The following is a 19,604-nucleotide window of genomic DNA, read 5'->3' as shown; positions in this document are numbered from 1 at the left end:
CACTTTCATTCCTTCGATCACAGGCTCTCGAGTCAGAGTCCGCGACAATTGCTTGGCGCGTGCGCACCATCGTTTTCCGGCCCTCTCGCGGGGACCAGGGTGAGGGAAGGAAAGACTACGTCATCGCGCTGGGACGCGATTGGCCCGCCGAGGGAATTCTACGGCGTGCGGGTCAGCCGCTGATGCCGCCGAGCCCGGCGCGATGGCTCCGGACTCGGGGGTCCCCCAGACGGATCCGCTTCTGAAGCTGCTACCCCTGGACTCCGGGGACCGCGGGACGCAGCGCTGCCGCCTGGGCCCTTCCGCCCTCCGCGCCCTGAAGGTCCGCTTGGGCGCCGCCCTCCTGGTGGCCCTGCCGGATGGCGGCTCCTGCCTGTGCACCGCTTGGCCCCGGCGCGACTTGTCCGACGGCTTCGTGCAGCTCGACCCGGGGTGCGCCAGCCCCGGCGCGGCCGCGGGGCCGTGGGGGCCAGGCCGGAGCATCCGCCTGAGCAGCCTGCGCGCCGTGCCCTGCCCGCCTCTGCGCAGCGTCACCGTGTGGCCCGTGCTGCGGGAGCCGCCGGCCCCGGCCGAGCTCTCGAGCCCGACCTCGGTGCTGGAGGCGGCGCAGGAGCTGCTGCGGAACAGGCCGGTCGGGGCGCGCTCGGTGCTGACGGCGCCCCCGGGCTCCGCCGGCCCGCTGGCCGCCCTGCACGTGCTCGGGGGCGACCCCCGCCCGGAGCCCGCCGCGCTGGTCACGCCGCGCACCCGCGTCGAGCTGGGCGAGCCGTCGGCGCCCCCGGCCCCGGAGCCTCCGGCGGAGGCCACGCTGGGCGGGCTGGCCGAGGCGGCCGCGGCGCTGCGGGAGCTGCTGCGCCCGCCGCCCCTGCAGGCCCGCTCCCTGGCGGCGCTCGGCGGGTCCGCGCCCCGCGGGCTGCTGCTCGTCGGGCCGCCCGGCGTGGGCAAGACGCAGCTGGTGAGAGCCGTGGCCCGGGAGGCGCGGGCCCGGCTGCTGGCCGTGAGCGGCGCGGAGCTGCAGGGCTCGCGGCCCGGCGAGACCGAGGACAACGTCCGCCGGGTGTTCGCGCGGGCCCGGGAGCTGGCCGGGCGAGGGCCCGCCGTCCTCTTCATCGACGAGCTGGACGCGCTGTGCCCGCGGCGGGGCGGCCCGCGCGGGGCGCCCGAGGCCAGAGCCGTGGCCCAGGTGCTCACCCTGCTGGACGGCGTGGGCAGCGAGCGGCGCGTGCCCCTGGTGGCCGCCACCAACCGGCCCGACGCCCTGGACCCGGCGCTGCGCAGGCCTGGCCGCCTGGACCGCGAGGTGAGGGCGTGGGGGCCGGGGCCCCGGGAAGTCACGTCCGTAGCGCTTACCATCCGCCAGGCTGTGCGGGCACTTTACATCGTCTGCCCCCTGGGTCCTCACGGTTCCGGGAGGTCGGGGCTGCGCTTGGCAGATGAAAGGTCATAGGGCTCCAAGTGTCCGAGCTGCCCTGCCGCCTACCTGGCTGACCCTGGCGGGCCCCAGCCCTCAGCCCCAGGTTCTTGATCTGTAAAGTGGGAGCCATAGCCCCCACCTCCTCAGGCTGCGGGGGGCTCCCGTGAGATCCGGTAAGCTCCTCTGCAGACCGCGGAGTGCTGGTCCTCATCATCACCCTGCAGGCCCAGTTCTGCTGTGAACAGCTCCAGAGGTTCAGATGGAACATCGGAAGCTTAAGTGATTGGCTGGAGGATCAAGTCGTGCGTGAGTGTCTGAGGCCCACTGGGAACCCTGGTCTTCTGACGACAAAGCCACCCTTCTAACTCAGTCTTTTAGGCCTTCTATAAGGAAGAGCCTTCCTGGCCGTTGGGATGCACTGTATTTGCCCGTTTCAATCCAGTTACCAAGGACTGGTACAAAAGAATTCTACCCTTGGCTGTTTCATCTGCAGCTTCTCTCTAATTTAGTCTTAAAGACTGAGTACTGAGAAATTAAATGGGACAGTTCATTTTAAGCAAGGATTGCGTAGCGCTGTTTTCTCAAAAAGGGAGGGATTTATAAAACTGAATTAGGTAACTTAGACAACTTTTGGTTTGCTGCCCTGTGGGGAAACTTTTAGAACTGTTGCTACCAAATTCTTTATTATAGGAGATGGCGCCCTGAGCCAGTAAGGACAGAAATGTAAGCAACAAAAATAGCAACAGAAAGTTATTTTAAGAAAAAAACTACTTGTATTTATCATTAGTACTAAATTGAATTTTTTTGTTAAAGTTGTAAAGGACTTTTAAAGAATGTTTAACTGAACCACAGCAAAGAGTCTGAGTTAGGTTTCTACAACCATACTACCTAGAACTTATTGTTCAGTCACTTTCAGTAGTGTCCAACTCTTTTGTGACCCCATTTGGGATTTTTTTGGCAAAGATACTGGAGTGACTTGCCGTGCCTTCATTTTACAGGTGGGGAAACTGAGGCAAAACAGTCAAGTGATCTGTGCAGGGTCACACAGCTAGTAAGTGTGTGAGGCCAGATTTGAACGCAGGAAGACGAGTATTCTTGACTACAAGTCCAGCACTCTATCCACTTCGCCAATTGGCCGCCCTGCTACGTAGAATGCCTGACACAAGTTCATTTGCAAAATTTTCATCTAATGATCTTCTGGTGGGATTAGAACTGTCCAATTTTTCACATTCTTTGTAGTGGGTGCTAAAATGCCTTTTGACTTGAACTGCCAGAAAAAAGTGAGGAAAATAGAAAAGCTATAAATTCAAAAACCTTATGTCCACTTCACTTTGGGTGTTTGTTTTGTTTCAGATCATCATTGGGACGCCCACCCTGAAGCAAAGGAAAGATATTCTCCAAGTGATAACTTCCAAGATGCCTGTCTCCAGTAATGTGGATCTCCTTCACTTGGCAGAAATGACGACTGGCTACGTTGGAGCTGATCTGACAGCACTCTGCAGAGAGGCTGCCATGCAGGCGGTGCATCACACGGGTAAGGTATGAAGTTATCTCAGTGGTGGAGTCTTTTGTATTGTAGACTTTAGTTATTCAGCAAGCACTTATTCATTGAACCTGCGCTAAGCACTATGTTGAGAACTGGGGCAAAAACAGTCCATACTCTCATGGAGCTCACAATCTAATGGGGCAGAAAGCCATGTACAAACAAGATGTATTGGAGATACTCAACAGAGGGAAAGTTCTAGCATAAAGGGCAATTTGGGAAAGTCTTCTTATAGAAGGTGGCATTTGAAAGAATCCAGAAGTAGAGAGAATTCCAAGCATTGGAGGGAGGGAGATGACTCGTGAAAATACCTAAAGTCAGGAAACAGGAGATGCAGTGCTTTATGCATGGAATAGCCAAAGAAAACCAGTGTCATAAAATCACTGGGAGTAAGGAGTGGGTGGGGTGGATAATGTGTAAGAAAACTAGAAATGATAGGAGGAAGCTTGACTGGTTATGAATGCTAGAGACTTTTATATTTAACCCTGGAAGCAATAGGGAGTGTGGTCAGATCTGCTGAGCTTTAGGGAGAGTGCCTTGAGGCAGGAAGACTAACCTGCAGGTTATTGCAGCAGTCCAGGCCTGAGTGATGAGAGCATGGACCAAGGTGGTGACTGTCAGAGGAAAGAAGGGGGTGGATATGAGAGATGTGCTGAAGGTAGAATCTATAGAATTTGGCAACTAATGGGGGGAGGGACAAAAAGAGCTATTTAAGGTAACTTTGGAGGTCTTCATTTTAATACTAATTAATCAGCAAGCATTTAAAAAAAATATTGTGTGTGACGCACTGTGCTCATCATCCAAAGAAAGGCAAAAACATGATTCCTCCCCTCAAGGAATTTACATTCTAAAAGGGAAAGACAACAACTATGAATATAAAAGATTTATACAGAGAAAATGGGAGATAAAAGCTGTGTTAGAGTGTTCAGAATAAACTTTACAGTTATGTGAAAGTAAGGCCTTTTGAACAGTGCTGCACATTTTCTAGTAATTGTATTGGATGGGGAGGAATCATGATTCAGTTCTGCTTGGAAGAGGGTGGGTTGAATGACAAAATTCTAAAAATGTTTTGATAGCTATTCTAAAATCATAACAACTAGGCAGGCAGGGCTTCACATTTTTAAAAATTTCCATTGTTCCTTTATTTCCTTTCTCACTTCCTGTAAAAACATTTTCCAGCTAGTTTAGGTTTTGTTCAGCTGAAGCAGAACATCTGACCTAAATTTTGGACCTGTATAACAGATGGTCATGTCACTGAATTGGAACTGACCATAAACTTGGTCCACTTGGTGCTGAAAGGTGTGGTTGTAGGACAGGAGAGGTCCCAGCGAAAATTATTGCCAGGTCCGGAGAAGAATAGGACCCCTGGCCTGGCATTTGTTTTCTTCCCTTCCAGCTAAAGTACCCCTCCCTACTCCATCTCCTCCCCAAATTTGTCCAACTGCCCTCTCTCAAATAGGATATAAGTTTCTTGAGAACAAGAACTGTCTTTGCCTTTTTTTAAATCCCCAGTGCTTAGTACGTAGTGCTTGAAATGTCTTTTCATTCATTCATTCGTGCTGAGTTTAGCTTCCACGTCACAAAATACAGTGCGTTAACCAGTGTGACTCATCTTCAGTCGTTTTGCCACGTTTACTACCTTCATTGATGAGTAGGTAGTGTTCATTTCTGTTCCTAGCAGTTTTTGAGGGCCTTCAAGAAGGCCCTTTTTCTTTAATAAAATAATCTCTAGATTAGGGGGACCTGCTGATTTTCTTGGAGTCAGAAAGAACAAAGTTCAAATCCTGCCTTAGACATTTATATGATCCTGGGCAAGTCACTTGAACTCACTTAGCCTCCCTTTCTCCATCTATAAAAAGGGGATAATAACACTTATTTCCCTGAGTTATTGTAAGTGTTAGATGAGATTTGTTAGCCTTTTGCAAATAGTTAAGTGCTACCTACCATTAGAAGAGTAAAATAGAATGAAATATCAGTGGAACAGAAAGAATCATGTGGAACCTATCAGTTTCTTTCCAGAGAGGCTTTCTCTTATTCTATTTATGACTGCTATTTGCTGGCTAGTTCCTAGAGTAGCTGTCTGTGGTAGGGCCAAGGGGAATACAGAAGGGCCTAATTTTTATAATGACCTTCCCAGAGTAGCAGCACATCAGTAACATAAAATTAAGAACTAAAATAGCCTCTGGCATCCCCGTTGTTATTACTGCTTCTTCTAGGCTGTGTGAAGCAAGTGGCTTATGCCTTATGAGAACCAGGCTAAGGTTCCAGCACTCTCTAGTGGACTAGTCAGAGAAGGTTGAGCTGGTCCAGTCATAGGTGATCAGGAAAAAGTGGACTTATCACTCCAGAGAAAGAGCTAGCAGAGATCCCTCTCTTCCCTTCTTCCTTCCTTCCTTCCTTTCTCTAGCACACTACCTTCACTTCTCGGCAAGGTCTGCTTTCTTGTCCCCAGAATGCTGGGTGATAAAACAAGGAGGTCATTTAAAGATGTAAACATAGACTTGTTAGAGTACCTAGTTTCTGGCCAGGCCCACCAAGAAGGTTGGAGCCTTTTCCTGTCCCTAGAGTGGTTTCTCAGGTTGGTTATCTAGAATGGTTGGAGTTACTTTCTTACACTCTTTCCATACCCTCGTGGTATGTTTGTGAGTAGCTAACTAAAGTGGATCAATCATTAGAATAACTTGCATTTGTATAATGCTTCAAGATTTACAAAGAATTCAATCAACTGGCTGAGCTGATGCACCATTTGGGCAAATACCTGAATTGCTGCAGATTAGAGGCTTGGAAATAAATAAAAATCTTAGCTTGGCCAAGATCTGCCCTTTTTTGTTTTCCCCTTTAATATTCTCCTTTCTGCTATCTCTTTTTCCCAAGTACTTGATTGTGTTTGAGTCAAACACTTGTTACTGCTGTGGGGGGATAGTGGAAATTGAAATAGGCTTTCTCTAGGTGGCTTAGAGATTGAAACTGAAGGGAACTGCCTGCCTTCCTTCCCCCTCCCCCTTTTTAAAACTATTCATAAAGCCACTGGTGATAGGTCCTATCATTTTTCCCTATTCCTGAGTCTTAATTTTCTGGAGAGGAATGTCTCCAATATTAAGTCTGTCATTAAATACTTCTGACGTTTGTTTAAAAATGAAGACCTGAGTTGTTATACCCCAGTGGGCTAGGGAGTGTCCAACACAGTTGATGGTAGAGTAAATTCTATGTGTAGTCAGTAGCACCTGAATCCCAACATTACTGAAAAATGTAACAAGGTTGTGTCTTCTCAGACTGGGAATTCTGGTTCTGTGAGTTTGTGTCTCTGCATATCTTGCACTTGCAGTATAGAATAAAGTTGAAAGAACACTGAACCCAGAGTCAGCTGACCTATGTGCTGGCCCCAGCCCTGCCCCATCAAGCTGTGTGGCTTTCAGTAAGGGATTTCACCCCTCTGGACTCAGCTTCCTGACTGATAAAATGAACGAATTGATTATCTCAAAGTTTCCCTCTAACTTTTAAAGAAATTATGCTCTTTCACTTTGAAGTGTTTTTCTCTAATATGGATTGTTATAAAATGAAAATAGTACTTTACCCTAAATGTGAAAAATATTTTATCTACTTGTATACTTCACACATTTCAGTACCCTGATATTTTAACTCAAAAGTGGAGGGGGAGGGATTGAGTTGAGTCTCAGTTGAGTATTCATCTGTTGTGAATAAAGAGGAGAAACAAGTATTCAGAGAAATTTCAGTGGAGATGTCATATATGAAGGTCTAGGAATTTGTAAGGAGGAGAGAGCGAGTACAGTCAACTGTCTTATATTTAAGTAGAATTTCCTGTCCTTAAAGTTTCAGATTGGGAACTTTAAGCATCTTTTTGGTCCAGGGAAAGGAGGATTGAGCATCTACCCCTGTGTCACTTCTTGAGGTTGGTAATGGATTGGGAGCTTAAATAAATGCCTTATTCATGGCAGTTACCACAGTTCATTGCTGATCAGACTCAGGAACAGCTGAGGTGGAGGGAGAAGGGAGAAAGATGATATGGGGGAAAGGCACGTTGGCAAGGACCTAAAAGTGTCCGTGTCATCATGCAACTGGATGCTGTTTTGTTACCTTATTAGTTTGCCCTTTGTTTTTAGTGGCACAAATAAAGCTTATCTAGCCTTATATGTAAAAGCAATCCCTGGCACAGGATGGCTTGCTATCACAAGTTCTTTGATCTGCTTTTCTAAAAGGAAAGCAGCTTTTGAGGGGTCAGCAGTCACTTTAATCAAGCACATATATCATTCACTTAGTTCAGGGAGAAAAGTCAGCACCCTGAACTTAAGAGAAAATACAGAGAAACAAAGATCAGTCAACAAACAGGGCTTCCAACTGTCTGACCATACATCACAGATCAACAGACAGATAACTGACCATACATAGTTACCAGAGAGAAGCACCAATCAGGGTTTTCAAAGCTGGGGGGCTTCTTAGGAGCTGCCCAGAGTCTCATCTGGCCAAACAAACATTTCCAGTGAGTAAGCCCCAAAGTAAAACCTCACCTCAAAGTATCTGTATACTTCTAAGAGACAGAGGGCCTCCCCTAATCAAGCTTCCCTGAATGGGCAGGCCCATCATTGGGTGGGGAAGATCTTTAACTCTCTAATTAGCATTACATTATGTAAAATGTCTTCTGATGGAAATATGGACTCACTGCAGAAACATAATAGGAATTGCCAGGTTATAAAAACTGGCATTTTTTAAGATCTCAGGAAGTCTTTGCTAAAAGCCATAGTTGTTGTTTTTTTTAAATAGAAAAAAAGGGGGAGGTAGATATTTGTTGTGGGTTTTGGGGCTTTTCTTGATTTTCTTAAAAATTGATTAGGGACAAGATGTAGGAAGACAATGCTTGAATAATTATGGAAATATAAAAGTAGTAAATACTAGTATATGGTAACAGTGACTGCTTCAGTAGATGTGACAGATATGCAGTAGTTTTCTGAAGTTTCAGCAGGGACTTAGAAAAGATTGTTTATTATACTAGCCCTAATCCTTGACTTCTGGTTGTGCCTTCCCCCTACCCCCCAACAGAATTCTGAAAATCCTGTGATTGATGCAGCAGATTTCTTCGAAGCCTTTAAAAAGATCCAGCCTTCTTCCTTTCGAAGTTTCATTGGACTAACAGACATTAAGCCTGTTAGCTGGGAACAGATTGGTGGCCTTGAAGATGTGAAGTTAAAATTAAAGCAGGTAAGACACAGAATCATTTTAAGATAGGAAAAACCATTGGTATTTCATTTATAATGAAGGAACAGTAGAAACAAATTTAAGTAGTTCTTAAAAGGGATCATAGATCTTGAGCTGAAAGGGACCTCAGGGACCATGTAGTTCAGTCTCATTCTTTTACCCATGAGGAAATTGAGGCCAAGGGAGGTTAAGGGTCTTGCTCAAGGTCATACAGTTCATAATTAATAATCATCAAAGGTGGAATTTGAACCCAGACCATGAGTGTCCTCCACTGCTGTCTCCTAGGCTCTCTCCTCTTATTACTCTATACTGTCTCACTTGGTAATTTGAGCTCCTGTGGTACCAGCTGTCATCTCTGTGTGTGTGATTCTCAGTGCTCCAAAGTCAGCCTCATTCTCTCCTGAGCCCCACTCCCTACCATCAGCTATTTTTTTAGTATCTCAAACTCAGTATGCACAAAACTGAACTCAGTTATCTTCTTCCAAACTCCCCTATTTGAATGGAGGGCACCATCATTCTTCCAGTCACCCAAGCTCTCAATGTCAGTGCCATCTTGAACTCTCACTTACTTCACAAGACCATCCTGTTATCAGTTTTATCAAATGTACCTTCACAGCATCTCTGGCATATGTCCCCTTCTCCTTTCATACAACAATCACCCTTACACAGGCCCTCATCACCTGGTCCTGGTCTCCCTGCCTCAAACCTTTTCCCGGATGTGTTCATCTTCCACTCCATTTCCAGAGTGATTTTCCTAAAGCACAGGACCTAAAGCCATGTTTTGTCCTACTAAGAAAAGTCCAGTAGCTCCCTTTTACTACCTTCAAGATCAAATATAAAGTGTTCACTCTGACATCTCAAGCTCTTCACAACCTTTGCAGTCTTAAGTTTTTCCTTCCAATTTTATTTTCAGTCTTTTAAGTTTTACTTAACCTCTACATATGCCGTGATCCACACCATTGACCTACTTACCATTACTCATACCTCATACTCCATTTCCCGGCTCTACATTTTCAATGATTGTCCCTTATGCCTGGAAGTCTCTTTCATCACCTTGGACTCCTAAGGCTCCCTTCTAAGCTTCCCCTCATATCTTATCTTCTTCAGGAATCCTTTCTTACTTTTTTCTCCACTCTAGTCTCTTTCCTCTGAGATTTCCTTCCATTTATACTACATATATCAAATATCTATACCATTATTTGTTTGCCGTCTTGTCCATTAGGTTGTGAGCTGCTTGAAAACAAGGACTGAAAATTTTACCTTTATATCCCTAGCCCTTAGCATAGAGCCTGGCACATGGTAAGCACAGAAGCTTGTTGACTGAGACTCATTCCAGAACCTGTTCTTTCCACCATAGCATGCAGTCTTCCCTCTTTTTAGACAGGGGACCCCAAATGTGGCCATGAGAAATTAGAAACAGTGAAATCTTTTCATGCACTAAAGGTTTGGGTCCTTATACCTTTGAATTGTTTTTAAATGTATTATTAAATATCTTACTGTTTTATGCTGAACCGCCTTTTTGGGGGGGTGTATTTGCAGAGTGTTGAATGGCCTTTGAAATTCCCTCGGGAATTTGCTCGGATGGGCCTGACTCCACCTAAAGGTATTCTCCTTTACGGACCCCCAGGATGTGCTAAAACCACACTAGTGAAAGCTGTGGCCACGAGCTGTCATTGTTCTTTTGCATCTGTAAGTGCAGCTGATCTCTTCTCACCTTTTGTTGGTGATTCAGAAAAAGTCTTGGCTCAGGTATGTTACCTGTGGTTTTTCTCATTTTACCCCTTTGTTTCAGGTAACTTGGTAAAATACATTTTTTATAAGTGTAGTTATTTTCTTTTGTAATAGGTTTTTCGACAAGCAAGAGCTAATACTCCAGCAATTGTATTTTTGGATGAAATTGATTCAATCTTGGGATCCCGATCCATCAACAAAACTGAAAATGGTGTTCAGGAGAGAGTTCTTTCTGTCCTCCTCAATGAATTGGATGGTGTTGGACTCAAGACAATAGAAAGAAGAGGAAATAAATTAAAGTTACAGGAGAACTCTGAAGAGCAGAGAGAAAATGAGGTATAGTGTGTGTGTGTGTGTGTGTGTGTGTGTGTGTGTGTGTGTGTGTGTGTGTGTGTGTGTGTGTGCGCGTGTACATGTATATATAACTATACTGAATATTTGTCTGCACTATAACAAAAGCCTTTCCTATGCTGGATTCATCATCAACAGCAGAGTAATTACTGCCCAGTTTGGCCACATCTGCTTTTATATAAAATGTGACATGGATTGTGATTCTGCTAGAATGGCAGAGGCAGATTTTATATTGGTTCAGTCTAATTAGGTCTCTGCTGTTTCTGAAGGTTTAGAAGCAGAAAGTGCTGTATAAACATAAGCATCTGTTAGGAGAGTCAGCCCAGGCTGGAGGAGAAAGATCTGAACTTGCAGTCTGAAGAGCCACGTTCAGTTTCTTAGGCAGATCACTTACTCTTTCAACTTAAGTTTCCCCATCTGTAAAATGCAGACAGTATTTGTGGCGCCTACTTTCCTGCATTGTTGTGTAGAAAGTGGGTTATTTATTGTAAGCATAAAGGACCATGTCAATGCAAGATATTGTTGTTATTATCTAGTTAGGAGATACATTCCTGTTGTGTTTAGTTCCCACTCTTCAGAAGGAGCCTTTGCCCCGACTGCTGGACTGTGGAGTTCTGGTTTGTGGTCTCATATACAGTTTGGGGCTGCTACTGTTGTTTTCAAAGGGAAGGGAGGTCCCATAGAATCTTATAATTTATGGGATCTAAAGAGTTTGAAGAAATTTTCAATTAGTCATTAGTGCAGCCTTTAATTCTAAAAAGTCCTTGATGGATGATCACCCAGCTTCTGCTTAAAGACCCCTCCGGTGAAAGGAAGAACTTTTTCTGAAATCTGTCACCTTGTAACTTTCCACCTATTAAGAGCCCTAGTCCTGTTGTTTGGGGTAGTGGAGACAATCTCTTCTCTTTTCCACAAGCAGCCCTGCAGCCATCATGTGTTTGCATTCTCTTCATGTCTTATCTCTCCATGATAAATCTTCAACCTTGTGTTTCCTTTTGTATTTTACTGTGATTCTTAGTGCAGTAGCTGGCACGTAGTAGGTGCGTAATAAATACTTACTGGTTAATTATTCCAGTATTCTGCTTGTAACATTAATCATTAGTACCCTATATTATCTATTCTCTTTTTGTCATTACAGTATTCCTGTGATGTGGGTAGAGCAGGTGGTGTTATCACTATTTTGTAGGTGAAAGAACTGAAGTGCAGAGGTTACCTGAATTCCCGCAGCAAAGATGAAGGGGCAGGAGCTTCAAATACACATCTTTGGGCTTCGTGTTCCGTGCTCTGACTTGTGTAACCACTGAAATCTTATGTGATGTGTCCAAGTGTAATCATTCCACTATTCAACTGATTCTTCCAGGATCTTTCTTACTCCTAATAGTCCATTTTATATGTGTATGTTTGTGTTTTAAATTTGGTGACTTTATCTGTATACATGCCTTTTCTTTCAGATAGAGTTTCTAGAGGTTTTTAATCAAAATGTCATGATAATTGCTGCAACAAATCGACCAGATGTAATAGATGATGCCTTATTACGACCTGGGAGACTCGACAAGCTTATTTACGTTCCACCTCCAGATCAGAAGGTAGGCGATGCCTGTGTCTGCATATATGTATATAACAAGCTGGATTCCAGATGCTTTTGTCTCTATCATTGTATATGGGACGCTACAGGCCTGCACAACCTGCAGCTCGCCAGAGAATTTCGGGTGGCCTGCGAAAAATGTAGAGGTTCCATGGCACCTGAAATCCTTTGGCAGGCATCGGATAGTGCAGGCCTGATCTCCTAGTTTTATTTCCTTTCAGCACATTTTGTTCTGCCTCTCTTGGTTTTTCTGTCATTATTTGTCTTGTCAGAGAGATCCAAACATACGGGTAGGGGGATCATCTCCCTCCAGTCTTGCAGCAGCCAGTATTTTTGCAACTAGAATGGGAGAATTGTAGAATCAAGGAATGTTGGCACTTACAGGTCCTTAGGGATAATATGGACTCAACCACTTCCTCATTTTATAGGTGAGGAAATTAGGGCCTAATGAGGTTCACCAATTTGCCCCAGGACACCAGCTAATTAATCCTTTGCCCTAGAAATATTCCCTGGTGACTGAGACTTGACTTACTGTATCACCAAGACAGTATTCACAGCACCTAGGGTAACTATGAATATGCCATTGTAGTTCTGAATTGCAAAGTATAGCAGACTCTCCATATAGAAGGGAGAAGAAAAGTATTTGTTCAGAGACCAGAAAGCCATCATAGTAATCAAGAAGTCAATAAACATTAAGCACTGTAGGGGACAAAACCATTCCCAAGCTTTCCCCCACCTCCCCCCATTAATAAATGGGAAAGATCTTCCCATTTAAATTAACATTACACTTATTCTGACAATAAATGCTAAAAAAGGCAAAAGATTTTTTTCCCTAGAACAGGCTAATGGTTAATGGTTAATGAAGGAGGGCTTAAAAAGTAAAGTAAAATTTAAGGACAAAATCAAACAAGTCGACAGGCATCAAGGACTTCCTCGTGTCAGGCACTGTGTGAGGTGCAGGGGACACAAATACAATGAAGTGCCTTCCTTGGGCAGAATTTATGCTCTTAAAGGGAAGACAAGTTCATGCAAAAGTATTTACACAATAAATGCAAAATGATTCACTAAAAGTCATGGGAAGAAACCAAAGGTCTGGAACTTTGAAAGTGCAGATATAGGATTGAAGAAAGAGGATTGAGAGGCCATTGCATTTTCAGATTTCCAGCCCCAGATAAATAGACTATTTTGTCAGGTACTATTTAGTGTAAAAACAGCTGTGAAACAGACTAGATTAGCAGTTGAACAACATCCCATCCATCAAATGGGCAAAAATAAAGGCTGAAATAAAGCTGGAGAGTCTGTGAGAAGACAAGACCTCTACTGTGAATTGATGTGGCCATTCTGGAAAATAATTTGGAATTATTCGGAAGAACCCTAATCTGCTTGTATTCTCTGACCCACCACTGAGCACATACTGCAAAGGGAGGTCAGTGGGAGGTCAGTTTACAGAAAGAAAGGTCTCTCATATATAGCAGTACTTATGTGATAGGGGGAAAAAACCTCTTAAGAGGATGCCTGTTTATCGGAATATGTCTAAGCAAATTGTAATTTGAATGTGATGGAATACTGTTGTATTTTAAGAAATGACCCCCCCCCAAAAAAAGAAGTGTGATAGATGTTGAGGAATTCAGAAAAATAGGAGATTTGCAGTACTTTAAAGGTTTGCAAAGCACATTTGATGTTAATTACATGAACCAGCCTCAATCCTGAACAACAAATGAAATTCATCTTTTTCTCTCTACAAAAGCCAGGTGAGAAGGGAACCATTTATTCAGGATGGTTGGTTGGCTGAGATGTAGTTGCATTGTTCGTTGCTTTTTACTTAACTTTTTTCTATTTGTGTAATAAGGGAGTGATTTGAGAGTTGGGGGAGGTGGAGGGGTAATGATTTTTTAAGACATCTGTTTTTTGAAGGAATGAAAAATTGTATGTTTCTTTATTACATTGATTGCACAGCATTTGTCTCTGCCTAGCAGCATCCTTTAATTTGTAAAAATTAGGAAAGAAATATTTTTAATTGATTAAAAATGAGGGTTTTTTAAAGTTAAGTACATTCCAGTGTTGTTTGATTTTTAAATACATGTTTTCTTACATATAAGTTAACCTAAGTAATATGAAGTATTAACATTGGAACATTTTTTTACAAATGAATTCTCCATCAAGGCACCATGATGGAGTGGATAAAGTGTTGGACTGAGTTTGAGCCCAGCCTCACTCTTAACCAGCCATGTGACCCTGGCCAGGTCATTTGCCATCTCTCAGCCTCTCAGTTACCTCATCTATAAAATGGAGATATTAATGGTGCTTACTTAACAGGGTTGTTAGGAGAACCAAAGGAAATGCATATATGTCAAGCCCTTTGAAAATCTTAATGTGCTACATAAATGTTATCTGTTAAAATTATTAATATAAACAATAATCTCGTTTCTCATTTTGTATTTTTACCTCTATCCTAGGACAGACTTTGTATTTTGAAAATCTGCACTAAAAATATACCTCTAGGTCCTGATGTATCTTTAGAAAACTTAGCAGCAAAAACCTGTTTTTTCTCTGGCGCTGACCTTGGAAATCTCTGCAAGGAAGTAAGTTTTATTTGATAATCAGTGAGTAAACCTGTTATTCAGAATGGCGTGTAACGAGTTGTTCCAAACCTTCTCTAGTAGTCCACCTGTCTCTGAATGCCGAGGAGCAGAGTTTGATGGTTTGTCCCGTGTCTCTTTGCTTTCACACTTCCAGAAAAAGGAAACACCATCTTCCTCAAGCTCACTTCAGTGCTTATTCACATTATTGCTCAAGACATTTTCCCTGATAATAGAAGGGGATTGGCTTGAGGTAGAATTGTAGCCCACACAAACCTTGGTGATGTAGAAGGTGAGCTAGAACAGAAAAAACTGCTTAGTCAAGCTTTATCCCCACTTGTATTCTCCTCAGTTGCCATCTACTAGGCAAGTGCAGTAATGAAAAAAATGTAACTCCATTTAAATTCAGTTCTGGAATTTAGTTTTCCTGTGTTATGACATTAAAAAAGAATTGTTTATATGATTTAATTTCATAAGTAAGATCACTTCTCCTAGTGATCATTGTCACCCACACACACACTTATTTCTCCTGTCTCCATTTATTATTTGTAGCTTCTTCAACCCTAAGTACATAGTAGAAGTACAGTCTTCCCCATCTCTCTCCTCCCTGCAGAAAGTGAGACTGTAACACAGAAGCATCACACGTAGGGAATACAACTTAGAATATGCAGTTAAGTTTAAGTGTTTATGGCAGGAATTGTGAGTATATTCTTTGTATAACATGAATATTTTTTTAAAAATTGACTTGAAAGTCTGGAAGTAGTATAAAAGGAACAAAGGCTTTGTAAGAGTTTTCCATCTGTTTAACTGGCTTTATAAGTGAGGTCTTAGCATTTCATGAATATTGGATTGACCAAAATAACACTTTGCATTTAGATTATTTCTTGTTACAGCTTACAAAACTTAAAATGTTAACTTTCTGGGATTTTGTTTTTACAGGCTGCTTTGCTGGCTCTAGAAGAAAATGGACTGGAAGCAAGCACCGTGAGCCAAGAGCACTTTCTGAAATCATTGAAGGCTATAAAACCATCCTTATGCCATCAAGATTTGACTCTTTGGGAAGGATTTCAAAAGCAAGAATTCTCCAGTTTAGAGAATCTTTAGATTCCTTTTATAGCTTTTCCATGAATAAACTATGTGTGTGTGTGTGGGGGGGGGGGTCCCTACATTTCAGGCAGCTTTGTTATGTTTATGGGTTTGGAAAGGACGGGGACTTGGGGCTAGGATCACCAGCTGTGTCTATAGAGGGCTCTTAGTAAAAGAAAATCTTTGTCCAGTGATTATTTCTCCCCACCCACTACACAGACTATTGAATTAGGTCATGGTTCTGGGAAAACACCGTGAATGGGGCCTAAATTCAAACAACTATCTGTGCCACTCAATGTGGAGAAGTCACTAAACCTCAGTGGGGCCTCATTGCCTTCATCTACAAAATTGAGAGGACTGGGTGAGCTGAGCTTCCTTCCATTTCCTTCAGACCTAATGTTCCATAGAGTGCTTAGCCCAAGCATTTTCAGTCCCTTTTGCCTTCACTCCCAGTCTTTCAGGCCAGTTTCCCAAAGCTTTGTTTTAGAGTTTCGGGGCCCTGTTCAACTGGAACAAAGAAATGCCAGGAGAAAGGGTGCTATGGGTTGTCTTCCCTTGCTCCCATTAACTCATGGCTTCCAAAAGCTGCTAATCCAGGTACCCTGAAAACCATCTCTGCTGATATGCCATGGCTATGCCAATTCCCCATAATATAGAATAGTAGCTTGTCTCTCTGGATCTGGGGTTCACCTCATGCTAGCCCTGTCACATCTAGAATCCTGAGCCATGGCTTCAAGTGTCCGTGCCTTAAAATGCCAATTTTAAACCAATTCCAAAGATATTAAGTGCCTATCATGTACCTGGTACTGTAAGAGAATACCTTCTAATGAAGGAAAAAGGCATTTAAGTAACCAGGTACATATAAGATATATACAGAATAGATGGAAGGCCTTAGCATCTAAGGATAATGAAAAAATACTACATCTCAGCTAATACGTAATTGAAACAGGTTATTAGCTAAAATTAGTAAAACTGCAAAAAGGATTATGAGCTGAGCCTTGAAGGAAAGTGTAGCAGAATATGTCCATAGGGCACAGCTAGGAGAAAGGTACATTCTTGGGAGATGGAGTAGTATTGTATATTAGAAATGCAAGTAGGCCAGTGTAGCTAGATCAAAGCTAGGAAGGGAATAAGGTATAAGGAAACTGGAAAGGTAGAAAAGGGCCAGGGTATCCAGATCTTTAATGTCAAGACTATATTTGATCTGGAAGATGAGACACTGAAGCCTACTCAGTAAGGGGAGTTAAAATCACCTGGATAGCCTAGTGGAGGATAGGTTGGGGAGGAGAGAGAATTGAGACAGACTGGTTAGAAGGCTGTGTTACTGAGAGGGGATAAAAAGGAGGCAGAAGTTCTGTCAAATCTTGATTATCAGATATTTGCAAATGAATTCAAATGACTATTTTCAAGTTCAGTATTTGAAATTCCTTTACTAGATTAAAATCTATTATTGGCATGTTTTATGTAAATTAATGTTGGTGAAGTGGCTTTATAGTATGTAACAACTTTCTACAGTTAAGTAAAATATACCTCTCCCCACAATTTCCTCATGTTCCAATTAGTGATAACTCCAAATTGGTGAGACATAAATCAATTAGGTTTTACTGTTACTAAGTTTGGATATTTACTTGATGGTTCTGAAGTAATGTTGTGCAATATGGTTTTTTAAAATAAATTTTTATGTCTCTTGCTTTTACATCACCTTCATTTGTGATGCTCATCTCCCAGTGAGCCCTTTCTTGAAAAAAAGGAGTTTAGCAAAAACTAATAAATCAACCATGTATAACAGTCAATGGATGTCATGAAGTGTTATCTAAGCTCCTGAGAAATAATAGCTTTTCAAATATCTTTTGCTTTTGTGCCTCTCCTTGGCTGAATTGTCTAAAGAAATTTTATTGTTTAGTTGTGTCTGATACTTTGTGATCCCATTTGGGCTTTTCTTGGCAAAGATACTGGAGTGGTTTACCTTTCTTTCTCCAGTTCATTTTACAGATGAGGAAACTGGGGGAACAGGGTTAAGTGACTTGTCCAGGGTCACACAGCTAATAAGGATGTGAGGTCAGATTTGAACTCAGGAAGATTAGTCTTCATGGTTCCAGGCCCAGCACTCTATTCACTGTGCCGTCTAGCTGCCCTTGGCTTAAAAAATAAGGAACTAGATTAAAAGCTTCAATTTTAGTTACAACTCTGCCAGGAGTTGTATGATCTTGGTCAAGTCACTGAGTCTCCATATACTCATCTACAAAAAGAAAAAAAAAACCTTTTATACACTTAAAATATTTATAGCAGCATTTTTTTGTTGTGGTAAAGAGTATATTTATACAGAGTAGATGCCCAGCGATTAGGAATGGCTAAACCAACTGCTCCATGAATGTAATGGAATGTTACTGTGCTATAAGAATCAACATGATAAACACAGGCACAAGGAAAGGCAAAAATCTGCAGTGAAGTAAGCAGAGCCAAGACAACAGCAGACACGACAATGATGCAAGTGGAAGAACCACAAAACAAGTATTGCAAAATTACAAAGAAACGCTGCCCCAAAGAAGAGAATGAAGAAGACTCTCCACACTGCTCCTTTGCAGAGTGGGAGGTCCATGATTATATTTTCAGATTTTCTTTTGATGTATTAGTTGATTTACCATTTTCCCTCTTTTTTTTTCTTTGAAAAAATATTTTTTATGTGGGATAGCCCTCTGGGAAAGGAGAGGGAGAGGACAAGGATACTTGAAGAAATTCTCGTCATGTAAAACAGGATATCGCTAAAAATTTATTTTAAAAAATAACTGTTCAAGTCAACATTACAGAGAGACATGCCCCCCTGCTTCTCCAATCTTTACACCAGCTTACTTAATGCCCATACAACCTCTACTGCTTTTTCTGATATCAGGGATAAGGGTAAATGTTTATTAATTGGTGCTCTAGGGGGAAAATGTCAGCCACACACACTTAGGTTTAATGTGCATGATTAACATTTTCTTCATTACTTAAGTCTAGACAATCACCATAACAATCAAACCCTGATTTGTCGCCATGTCCCAAGGGTATAAGTGCTCACACTAAAACTTTAACCATCGTCTCTGCTGAGCCAGTTCGAAATGGTTCCAGCACACCCTTGGGTCTAATCTAGCACCTAAGGAGACAATTTGTGGAAGTCCAACAACACCCTGAAACAATCATTCCAGTGGGAATTTTGGAGCAAGCTTGTTCCATGAAATTCTCCATAATGATAACTGAGCGTCCACACTCCCCACCCCACCACCACCATCTACATACCTGTAGCCAACCTGTCCCTCAAAGCCTACCTCCCAGCACTATGCCTCCTTCATCCTTATTAAACTCAATCGCTTAAATGGTCAAAGGATATGAACAGGCAATTTTCAGAGGAAGAAATTAAAGCTATCTATAATCATATGAAAAAATGCTCTAAATCACTATTGGTTAGAGAGATGCAAATCAAAACAACTCTGAGGTACCACATCACACCTATAAGATTGGCAAACATGACAGAACAAGAAAATGATAAATGCTGGAGAGGATGTGGGAGAGTTGGAACACTAATTCATTGTTGGTGGAGCTGTGAGCGCATCCAACCATTCTGGAGAGCAATTTGGAACTATGCCCAAAGGGCTACAAAAATGTGCATACTCTTTGACCCAGCAATATCGCTACTAGGACTATATCCCCAAGAGATCATAAAAATGGGAAAGGGTCCCACATGTACAAAAATATTTATAGCAGCACTCTATGTAGTTGCCAAAAACTGGAAGTCAAGGGGATGTCCATCAATTGGGGAATGGCTGAATAAATTATGGTATATGAATGTAATGGAGTACTATTGTGCCATAAGAAATGATGAACAAGAAGACTTCAGAGAGGCCTGGAAGGACTTATATGACCTGATGCTGAGTGAAAGGAGCAGAACCAGGAGAACTTTATGCACAGCAACAACCACAGTGTGTGAGAGTTTTTTCTGGTAGACTTAGATTTTTGTAATAACACAAGAACTTCTGAAAAAAAAAAAAATCCCAATGGTGGACCTCAAGGCAAAATGCCTTCCACACTCAGAGAGAGAAATATGGAAGTCACTCACATAATGTAGCA

At 42.7% G+C, this 19,604-nt stretch overlaps 1 protein-coding gene across 2 annotated transcripts; it reads left to right on the top strand.

Moving 5' to 3' along the window:
* The first annotated feature begins 202 nt into the window (after nt 1–202).
* Nucleotides 203–17,293, top strand: AFG2B (AFG2 AAA ATPase homolog B). 2 transcript variants are annotated; one of them, XM_072624310.1, is made up of 8 exons: nt 203–1,300; nt 2,768–2,953; nt 8,013–8,171; nt 9,708–9,917; nt 10,014–10,235; nt 11,702–11,836; nt 14,292–14,417; nt 15,354–17,293. In XM_072624310.1, the coding sequence occupies exons 1-8, from the start codon at nt 203–205 to the stop codon at nt 15,516–15,518; spliced, it is 2,301 nt and encodes a 766-aa protein (XP_072480411.1). In that variant the 3' UTR covers nt 15,519–17,293. The 2 variants fall into 2 exon arrangements, with proteins under 2 accessions (XP_072480411.1, XP_072480412.1); XM_072624311.1 differs by lacking the exons at nt 14,292–14,417; nt 15,354–17,293 and having other exon boundaries at nt 11,706–11,831.
* Nucleotides 17,294–19,604: the final 2,311 nt, after the last annotated feature.

Source organism: Notamacropus eugenii, chromosome 7 (genome assembly GCF_028372415.1).
Source record: "Notamacropus eugenii isolate mMacEug1 chromosome 7, mMacEug1.pri_v2, whole genome shotgun sequence".
NCBI lineage: Eukaryota > Metazoa > Chordata > Mammalia > Diprotodontia > Macropodidae > Notamacropus > Notamacropus eugenii.
The sequence above is the reverse complement of the archived record's forward strand: the minus strand, read 5'-3'. Positions and strand labels throughout refer to the sequence as shown.

Coding starts and splice junctions, on each gene's coding strand:
- AFG2B (XM_072624310.1), top strand. CDS start 203: ATGGCTCCGGACTCGGGGGTCCCCCAGACGGATCCGCTTCTGAAGCTG. Junction 8,172..9,707: donor TGAAGTTAAAATTAAAGCAG/GTAAGACACAGA, acceptor GTGTATTTGCAG/AGTGTTGAATGGCCTTTGAA. Junction 10,236..11,701: donor AAGAGCAGAGAGAAAATGAG/GTATAGTGTGTG, acceptor CTTTTCTTTCAG/ATAGAGTTTCTAGAGGTTTT.